This window comes from Cynara cardunculus, assembly GCF_001531365.2.
Source record: "Cynara cardunculus var. scolymus isolate 2C chromosome LG 8, CcrdV1, whole genome shotgun sequence".
Lineage (NCBI taxonomy): Eukaryota > Viridiplantae > Streptophyta > Magnoliopsida > Asterales > Asteraceae > Cynara > Cynara cardunculus.
The window spans coordinates 20,087,048-20,097,395 of NC_037535.1; the positions used below are offsets into that span (position 1 = coordinate 20,087,048).

Here is a 10,348-nt window from a genome sequence, read left to right on the forward strand (position 1 = left end):
ATTTTTGTTTAACCATTTTTTGAAATATTTTTTCATTAAAAAAGTTAGAATGTTCATTTAAGTTTTAGATTTTTGAATTTCTTGTCACAACCAATTACTTGCTGAACACGTGAACAAATTCCTTAAATAAATGAAAAGTTTGTTTTAAAACGTTAAAATGAATTGTGTTCTTAGAGTATATTAAAATAAAATATAGACTATAGTTTTAAGTATTTAATAAAACTACTTATATCATCATCTAACAGTAAGGATTGAATTAATGAGATAGTTTAGAGAATCATCATGAGTTCTAAACAATGTTTTGTTCTGATGCTAACTATGAAACATAAAGTTAGTTGAACCCAAAGAACCTCGTAACTTCATGATAACATACGTCTGATTTGAACGTACAACACACTTGAAACCATTTTATGAATTGAGGCGTACTGTTGAGTCTCGCGTCTTGTATTCCTTGCCAGTTGGTTTTTTAGGTTGTTTAATTTGATAGTATTTAAAGAAACAATATATTTGATAGGCGTCTGCCATCAAGATATCACGTTATATTAGGAAACAATCTCCTCGATAAATCACGATGGTTTAGTATCTTATATAAATTAACATGATTTATTAATTTTGTATCTTTCTGAAATGAAGATGACCACGATTGACCATCTTAAGACTTAAGATATAAATTGTGAGGGGGTTTTCTTATACATATTGCACTGAAGAGCAACATGAAGAACAAAATCTATATTACAATTCTCAAAATTACAACAGGTTCTTAATGTTTTTACTGATTTAGGTGTCAAAAATGTCGCAAACAACCTGCCCTGTAGCATCACATTAAAAGAGATTACCTAAATGGCTGAAAATTCAACCCCCGTTTTGTGAGTTGTGTAGTAAGTCGGGAAGGAGCATAGGGGTGTGGCGGTTTCCGCTCACGGGCTGGCGAAATGGGGTCAAGAAGAAGTAGTGGCAAGGCAATATTTGAGTTGGGACGTGATGACTTAGAATTGGCATGGGTCAACCAAGTTTTGCTGATATGTACGTTGGACGTATTTTCCTATGTTCATGTCAAATGATGACAAAGAATACGTTTTGCGAATTATCTGATTATTTGTCATTTATTTAAAATATATATTTTAGTAAATATCAATCTAAAAATTCTATCAACTCAAACTATGTTGTTAGATTTATATATATTTGTGATATTCCATGTCCAACCAATTAAATTGAAATACAGAAAATACAAATAAATGCATGCTTCATGCAAACGTACACATTATTTCAAGGAAGTGAAAAAAGATTGTTTCATGTATTGAGGTTAACCTACGATAACTTCAGGTCATTCATGATTAGTCGGGAGATAAGTTAGTGCATGCAATCCAAGAAAAGGAACCGAAAACATGAAAACAAAACATATTAACGTCAAATAATTATAGGTTTGAGTTACTCAACATAGGGATTTAATATTGATCAATGAAAACTATTGAATACGTGTAAGCGTAGGCACATCTAACTAGCCCATATTTAAGAAAATATTCCATTTTTAAGGCCTCAATTGTTTGTTGATTTCGTCAATTATGAAAATCGTCTAATCCGGTGGTTTTATGTCCAAAATTTTAGTTGGATGAAAAATTTGGGACTTTTAGCTCCATCAAGTGTCCTTTTTGCATGGTTTCCTATTATTGTTCCTCACCTTTTGCATTTCACTTTGACTTCCTCTATATTCACAACATATAAATACCCGTTTGTCAATGTTGTCACCTCATATAGAAAGATGGGACATTGGCATAACACCATGCTTCTCCTTGTGATATCATTGGCAATACTACATGTATCTCATGCACACAGTGAACCAAGCGATTACCTTCATATGCATAGTTGTATTAGAAAAGCTTTGGGTTTGCCTCCTCTAACTTGGGACCCTGCACTGGCTCAACGAGCGGAGAAGTGGGCCGCCCAAAGGACAGATTGTAAATTGATACACTCTCCAGGGGGTGGTGAGAACATGGGTAAAGGACCTGACCTCAGCGGTAGGTGGGCAGTGCAAATGTGGGTTGATGAGAGAAGAAACTATGACTACAACAAAAACGAGTGCATACATATGTGTGGCCATTATACTCAAGTAGTTTGGAAAGATACGCAACGTCTTGGATGTGCTAGGATAAAATGTGACCCTCCTGAAGAAGATTATTACGTAGTCGTTTGCAATTATGACCCTCCAGGGAACTATCCTGGCGTTTGGCCTTATTAATCCTTATTCTTTTCTCATGCCATTTGTCCCGCAATGAAATAATTTCTTGAAATAATTTGATGTGATTGATACTTCTTGGAGTTGAAGTATGGAGTGTTTTTATGTTTGTTTTAATAGTAACTATTTGTTACTTGAAGAAAGTGAAAAAGAAATAATTGATTAAAGGTAGATATATTTTTGTAATCTAATGTTTATCTCAATAATAAGTTCCATCTCTTAATTATAGCAATATCTCATATGTACTCTCCAAATTATATATTTGATCCTAAATAATAATAATAATAATAATACTTAGATTCTTGACTACCCCCTTTTGTTAAATACTTAAAACTGATTAATTGATCAGCTTCAATTTGCAATAGTCATTTGAAATGCACGTTTAAACACCCCTTCTGTTAGACATGTGTTAGATAATGTCCAACTGAAGGGGTTTTTAAACGTGCATTTCAATCATAATGTCCAACTGAAGAGGTCATTGGTTACTTTTATGGATTAATGATGTAAATCTCAATCATAAATGCTTGAAACTTGCAATAAACATCATTGATAATGAATGTCGTGGTTAGCATATAATGGCAAACGTCGTTACTACAATATATCGTGAATAATCATGGTCGTAGATAAATAATCCTCGACCAAGGGTCGAAGATCCTGTGATCGTAGATAACCACGATTAGGTGGGGAAGTCTTTAGTCATGCAAGTCTTGATCATTGATGTTATGGTCGTGGATGATATCCTCGACGGTCGTGGCTATGGATTTTTGCCAAAAAGCAACTACGACAAAATCGATCTTATAGATAGTCTAAAATGTGAAAACATCCTAAAACGTACTTTATAGGACGTAAGTTTATAGGAGCAAACCAAAAGCATTTTTTTAAGAGTGTTACAATAAGTTTATTGGATGTTTTCAAGCTTTTTAACAAGTTTTTTAAAACATTTTTAAAAAATAAGTGTCGTATTAACTACTTTTATACGACACTATTTTAAAAAAAATGTCTTATAAAGATATATGTCCTGTATGAAGATGGGCATTCCAGAAAAGCTTTCCTGCAAGTGATTTTTTGTTTGCGTGGGTGGGTTCAATTGAGTTAAGAGAAGTGGAGGGTTTGGTTAATTTATGATTAGAATAGTTCCTAAGTTGGGGGTTATCAAGGATTCATGGGTTGCTTGCAGTTTTTGAGTTCGGTTTAACTATTTCTTGGGTTATATGAAAACTTATGCCCTGACCACGTGCAGCCCGTGCGGTCGCACAGGGCATCAAAGCCCAATGGGGCATCAAGTTGTCATTTATTACTAGTTTTGGATTTAATAATTTGGGAATTGAACAACTGGGCTTTAACTATAAAAACAAGGCCTAGTAGTGATGAATACTAAATGCACATCGTTGGAAAAAGTTGGAGAGTTGGAAAAGTTGCATGAATAAAGTTGTATCTATGAATTAATCTGTTTGTATAAGTTGAAAAAGTTTTTGTTTAGGAAAGTTTTCGCATATGTAAGGAGCATCTTTTTAGTTGAAAAGGACATGTTTGAAAAAAAAAATTTGGCTTTCTATATAAAGCTCCCCCTAGAAGTTTATTGGATAAGTCGTTTTCTATATCATTAAGTCATTACGAAATAGTCATACATAGTTGACCGAATAAGTTGTTAGTTTCATCAAACCTATGAAGCTGTTAACAGATAGGCCCTTAGCCTTTAGTTTTTAGACCTGTAACTTTTGAGCTTTACGTTTTGCTTACTATGACAGTAATTTGAATGTAATTTACTATTTTAGTTAAAAATTAATTATAGTGTTCCTTGTCTTTTAGGTCTCATATATTGAAATAAAGTTTCTATTTTGCTAATTTCAATTTGGAAAAGAAAAAACTAAAAAAATAAGGAAACACGATCTTAATCCATTATTTATCTTTTTATCGTTTTATATTTTGTATTTGGGGTTTAGATTTTTATGTCTCCCATTGTATTTTTTTTATTATAATTAATAAAAATCAACATGAGGATGAGATACTTAGCTTAAATAGGTTAAACTCTTTAAAAAATCGCATGTTTCGTTGTTTCATTAGCTTAAAAAAAATAGGCTTAGAAGCATTTTTTATTATTTTCGCACAGGGCATCAAAAATCTTAGGACCGACCCTGCTTATGGTTTGAGATGGAGATTGTTATAGTTTCCTAATGAGTTGAAACACTACAACAAAATTGGGTTTATAGGACACTCTCAATTTTTAAGCGTCCTAATAGACCTCTTTATAAGACTTAGTTTATAGGACTAAAAATATAAAGCGTCCTATCTAAAGGTGTTGTAATAAGTTTATATGACGTTTTTGACGTCGTGATAAGTTTTTTTAAGACACTTTTAATATAAAGCGTCACATTAACAACTTTATAGGACACTATATGAAAAACTGATCTATAAAAACAAGACATAAAAAATTGAGTTTATACTTCCTCAAAAGTGTCCTATAAAGTTGTTAATGCGACATTTTGTATTAAAATGTTCTAAAAAACTTGTTAAGACGCCCAAAAACATCATATAAACTTATTACAACACCTTTAGATAGAACTATATGCGGTCTATTGGGACGCTTAAATATTGGGGATATCCTATAAATCCAATTTTGTTATAGTGAAAATTTCGTTGGCTAAAAGTTGTTACGTGTTCAAAATGGTTCCAAGTTTACATGTTGAGTATTTCTGAAGTGATTTGAGAAGTTATGGTCAAGGATTTGGAGTTTTATCTGGTTTTTGCTGGTATTTGAATGTGGGAATGCAACATGGGGCAAAACAAGATTGAACAGGGCAAGAAAACGCATCCAGTGAGGAAAGCGACTTTCATGCGACTTAGGTCGCATCAAACTCGCATTCTACACTATTTTGTGTTTTTTTCCGTTTTTCCTTTGTTTCGTTTTGACGTCTTTCGAGTATAAGTTAGAATCTAATAGGTTCTTTAAAGTAAAGGATTGAGCTTAATTGCTTACTTTGTGATCCTTGCTTAATTGATTCAGATTCAAGTGTTCAGTTTTGAATTCTCATATCCGGTTAAAGTTTATAACATCGAATAACGTATCGAACTGAGCTTTCTTATAACCTTTTTAACTGAAATGCATACGATGTTAAAAAAATGTCTGCTATGAAATGATTTACCTTATTGGTATTTGTTAAAGAATTTTTTTAACTGAAATGCATATGATGTTAAAGAATTTATTTAACGTTCAAGTTTTGTAAAAATCTCACACAATTCTTCGTCCATGATACTAATCCAAGAGACTATGGTACTTATTGTATACACAAATATAACATAGATGAGATATTCCCACTATACCTTCTTTATTTACCAAAGGGCCATTGAACCTTCGGTGTTCGGTAACCCAATCATCTTAGAGGTCAAAGATTTCAAACTCACCAAATAGAAGGAGTATGATGGGTTTTAAACGTTGTATATAATATATACCTTTATTAATTGCCTTTTTTATTTGTCTCGAGCCAATTGGTGACGCGTTCATCACTTGTTACTTTATCACTTCAAATTGTCGTATTAGTTTGAAGTGATAAAATGACAATGTTGAAAGGGTCCAGAGGCGGAACCAGGGTTAACGGTCAGGGGGAGCACCGAGGATCGATAATTAAATTAAATTATTAATTATTCTTAAAATGACAATTACAACCGTATTGTATTGATGAAAAGATAAATTCAAAAATACATAATGATATTATCTATATTATATTATAAAATATTTTATTAAAAGTTTTAAAAATAATTTATAATTGTGTTTAGGAATTCATTAACATGTAAAAGTTGTAACTAAAATATACACTCACTACAACAAAATCGGGTTTATAGGATACTTCCAAATTCTAAGTGTCTTAATAGACCTGTTTTGACGTCGTAATAAGTTTTTTAAGACACTTTTAATATAAAGCGTCCCATTAGCAACTTTATAGGACACTATTTGAAAAATTGTCCTATAAAAACAAATGTCCTAYAAAAAATTGAGTTTATAGAACACTTTCTCAAAATTGTCCTATAAAGTTGCTAACGCGACACTTTGTATTAAAAATGTTCTCAAAAACTTGTTAAGACGCATAAAAACGTCATATAAACTTGTTACAACGCCTTTATATAGGACGCTTTATATTTTGGTCCTATAAAATTAAGTCCTATAAAGCGGTCTATTGGGACACTTAGAGATTGGGGGCGTCCTATAAACTCAATTTTGTTGTAGTGTTTTTTTGTTATTATGATTTACAGTTATTGTTGTTTTGGTCTTTGTTTACAATTCTTTACTGTTTTGGCCCTTTGTACTTAAATGTAGAAATTATTGACAAAAATAACAATAAATTGTAAACCATAAGAACGAAAATCACAATTTTTAAACTATAGGGACGAAAATCTTAATTTACTCTTTTAACTTATTTGAATGAAATTGTACAAAAACATTTTTATTTTTATTTTTGATATGCATGATGATTTTTTATTTTACTTTGATTTTTGAATGGATCTACATAAGTTTGTTCTTGATGGAGAGTGTTCATGATAGTGTCCATATGCATCAACATGTTTAAGGGGACGTTTGATTCGTAGGATTCCGACAGAATCTGAATGAATTGGAATGATTAATTTCATTGACCAAATTCCATTAAGGTGTTTGGTTTACCTATGAAATGGAATTGAATTCAACACATTTCACCATTCATGGATTTGTCATTCCATCACAATTGAGAAAGAATTTAATTCCATTCCATCTTATTTTCTCATAAGACAAAATTATCCCCATCTTCCCTACTTGATTTACTCTGACCCATATAATCTCCATTTGAACCATCACCGACCACCATCGTTCTGAACTACCGCCGACCACCACCGCTATGAACCACCACCAATCTGAACCTCCATCGACCACCACCTATTTGAACCACCACCAATCTGAACCACCATCGACCACCACATATTTGAACCACCACTGATTTGAATCACCGTTCTAAACCACAACCGATTGCCATCATTGTAAAGGGGTATTTTTTGGAGATTTATTGTTTATTCATTCCAATTACGAAGCTACATTCTACCAACCAAATAGGCAGATTCCCAATCAATTAACAAATGTCAAAGTTAGTAATACAAAAATGCAACATTTGACTTGACAATAATTACTTATACACGCATCAATATAAAATTAAAATATTTATGATAGTAAATAACATTCATTGATTAGTATTTAAAAACATTTGTTTACATTGATTCGTAACTTTGAAATTTGTATGAATACAAGTTTAATATTTTTTAAATGTTATTTATAGACATCATTATTTTTTTAACAACGGGTTATTCTTTATATTAACTTATACGTACTAATAACCAGTTAACATATTTTCATATTATTTATTGACTAAGGGGTTGTTTGATTTTTTATTTCTTAAGTTCTAATATATTAAGTTGTATGTAAGCATTAATCTGTCTGAATAAATCAGGAAAATTGTTGTTCGAATTTTAACCAGAATAAATAATATGAACAAAAAAAATTCTTTTAACCTTATATATACATAAGAGGTGGATGTAATTAAACTTTTGGTAAATATTTAAAATGAGAAAAAATATATATATGAATTATTTAACTTAACATAAATAATAAGAATTCAATGAGTTAATAACATAATCCTTATTTGTCCTCTTTCTAACAAGAAAAAAGAATTCACGAATATATCAATCATACAAACAATGCATAAATTATTCTCACCTCATCCTTAATATTATTCATTTTATTTCACTATACAATGTTATTCCTTAACAAATCTTTCTCTCTCTCACCATTATATATATTAACAAATCTCTCTCTGTCTCTCTTTATTATATATACACGTACACACACATTATTAGGGTCGTAAACGAACCGAACGAACACGAACGGAAGCTTGTTCATGTTCGTTTGTTTAAGTTAACCGAACAAACGAACGAACACGAACGGTAAATGAACGAAAATCTTTGTGTTCGTGTTCGTTCGTTTAGAAATCAGGTGTGTTCGTGTTCGTTTATGTTCGTTTGTTAACATGCTAAATGAACGTAAACGAACGAACATAAACAAACAGGCTAAATGAACATAAATAAATATTATTTGAATTCAAAATAAATAAACAAAAGATTATATATTAGATCTAGTATATAAACGAACTTAAACGAACGGTAAATGAACGAACGTTCACGAACATAAATGAACGAACGTAAACGAACGGTAAATGAACGAACGTTCACGAACATAAATGAACGAACGAGACTCTTGTTCATGTTCGTTCGTTTAACTAAACTAACAAAAAAAAATTGTTCATGTCCATTCATGTATTAAATAAACGAACATAAAAGAACTTCCCGCCGAACGGTTCGCTGAACGTTCGGTTCGTTTACAGCCCTATATATTATGCTACGCACAACGCATGGTTCCCACACTAGTGATTGATAACTCTATTGTATTAATAATTATTTGTAAGCTTGAAATTAAAAAGGTTATACATTAATAAACACTACATAGTATTTAATAAGTTACTTTTAATACTTTAAGCCAACATTTTATGATATACAAGGGGTTATTTACCAAACGCCTTACTAGATAAGCGTTAAACGGTAAAAAGTCACCACGCTCATTTACCTTAACGGGTAATATTACCAGCCATCAAAATGAATTGTTGGTAAACGTCTATCACCTGAAAAGTGTTTACTGAGTAAGAATCACCACTCTCAATTACCATGTGAGACTCTTGATACTTGTCTTACTTCTTACCACGTAAGATTCTCGATCTTTATCATGGAAACCCGATAAGCATTTATCTAATAAGCGTTTTTGGTTAAGATATTTAAGACAAATAGTTTGATTTCAAGAATTTCTTGTGATCGCATGTTTTTAAGTAATCAATCCAAGTATTTTAATATATTTGTTGACTAGTCATATTTTGTAGCACCTTTTATACAACTGAATATATAATTCAAAATACATTAATATATTAAAATAAAAATAAAAATCTAAATTCATTTTGTGTGGTGTACCAAACTAACCTACTTTGCCTTTGTGATGTGTCAAAAGGGGCAGGGGCAAGGCACCCTTTTATTTAGGGTTTAGATGTGGTAGTTTTTTGCCCAATATTTGGGCTGAGTCAAAAGTTGGGGACCCTTTTCCTCCATCAAAGTGTCCATTTTTTGCTCATTCAATCCTTACTTTTTGCATTTCACTTTGAATTCATCTATATTGATAACGTATTCCCCCCTATAAATACCTGTTTTTGTCGATCATTGATTCCAACATATTTGAAATAGTCATCTCATATAACATGGGATTTCATTGGCATAGCATCTTTCTTTTTCTTGTCATATCAGTGGCAATTCTACGTTTATCTCATGCCCACAGCGAACCACAAGACTATGTTGATGCTCATAGTTGTCTTAGAACACTATTCGAGGTGCCTCCTTTGACGTGGGACCCTGAATTAGCTAAAGTTGCGGAGGCATGGGCCAATCAAAGAAAGGATTGTAAGATGATACACTCTGGTAGGTGTGGTGAGAATATGGCAGCCGGACCAAATCTCAATGGTTCATTTGCAGTGCAAATGTGGATGGATGAGAAGCAGGATTATAATTACGGTGAAAACAAGTGCGAAGATGGTTGCAAGTGTACCCATTATACTCAAGCGGTTTGGAAAAATTCGCAACGCCTTGGATGTGCTAGGGTTAAATGTGATCCTCCAGACTCTCCTTGCTACTTGGTTGTTTGCAATTACGACCCTCCAGGGAACGTTCCCGGCGAGAAACCTTTTTAATCCTTATTCAGTTTTTTGCGTCGTTTATTCTGCAACCAATAATTTTGTCAACCTAGCAACTCTACAAATCAATGTCTAATAAGGTTCTTATTAGTCAATTCGATGGAACGTTGATTAATAGATTTAATGTGATTGATAGTTTTGAGAGTTGATTCATAATTCTAAGGATCGAAGTATTGAGATTAATAATCTTGTTTTTCACTCATATATGTAAATGAAAACAAGTTCATTGGGAGAATTAGATTTATACATAAATTCGAACATACCTTCAAATCTTGGTTCACCGGTATGATATATATATATATATATATATATA

At 32.0% G+C, this 10,348-nt stretch overlaps 2 protein-coding genes across 2 annotated transcripts; both read left to right on the forward strand.

Moving 5' to 3' along the window:
* The first annotated feature begins 1,759 nt into the window (after nt 1–1,759).
* LOC112516283 (pathogenesis-related leaf protein 4-like) lies at nt 1,760–2,236 on the forward strand. Its single transcript, XM_025123300.1, has one exon. It carries the CDS (start codon nt 1,760–1,762, stop codon nt 2,234–2,236), a length of 477 nt encoding a protein of 158 aa, XP_024979068.1.
* Nucleotides 2,237–9,546: 7,310 nt separating this feature from the next.
* Nucleotides 9,547–10,032, forward strand: LOC112517438 (pathogenesis-related protein PR-1 type-like). Its single transcript, XM_025124866.1, has one exon. The coding sequence runs from the start codon at nt 9,547–9,549 to the stop codon at nt 10,030–10,032; it is 486 nt and encodes a 161-aa protein (XP_024980634.1).
* Nucleotides 10,033–10,348: the final 316 nt, after the last annotated feature.

What these genes read in the sequence shown, in the direction of transcription:
- LOC112516283 (XM_025123300.1), top strand. Translation starts at nt 1,760, where the DNA reads ATGGGACATTGGCATAACACCATGCTTCTCCTTGTGATATCATTGGCA.
- LOC112517438 (XM_025124866.1), top strand. Translation starts at nt 9,547, where the DNA reads ATGGGATTTCATTGGCATAGCATCTTTCTTTTTCTTGTCATATCAGTG.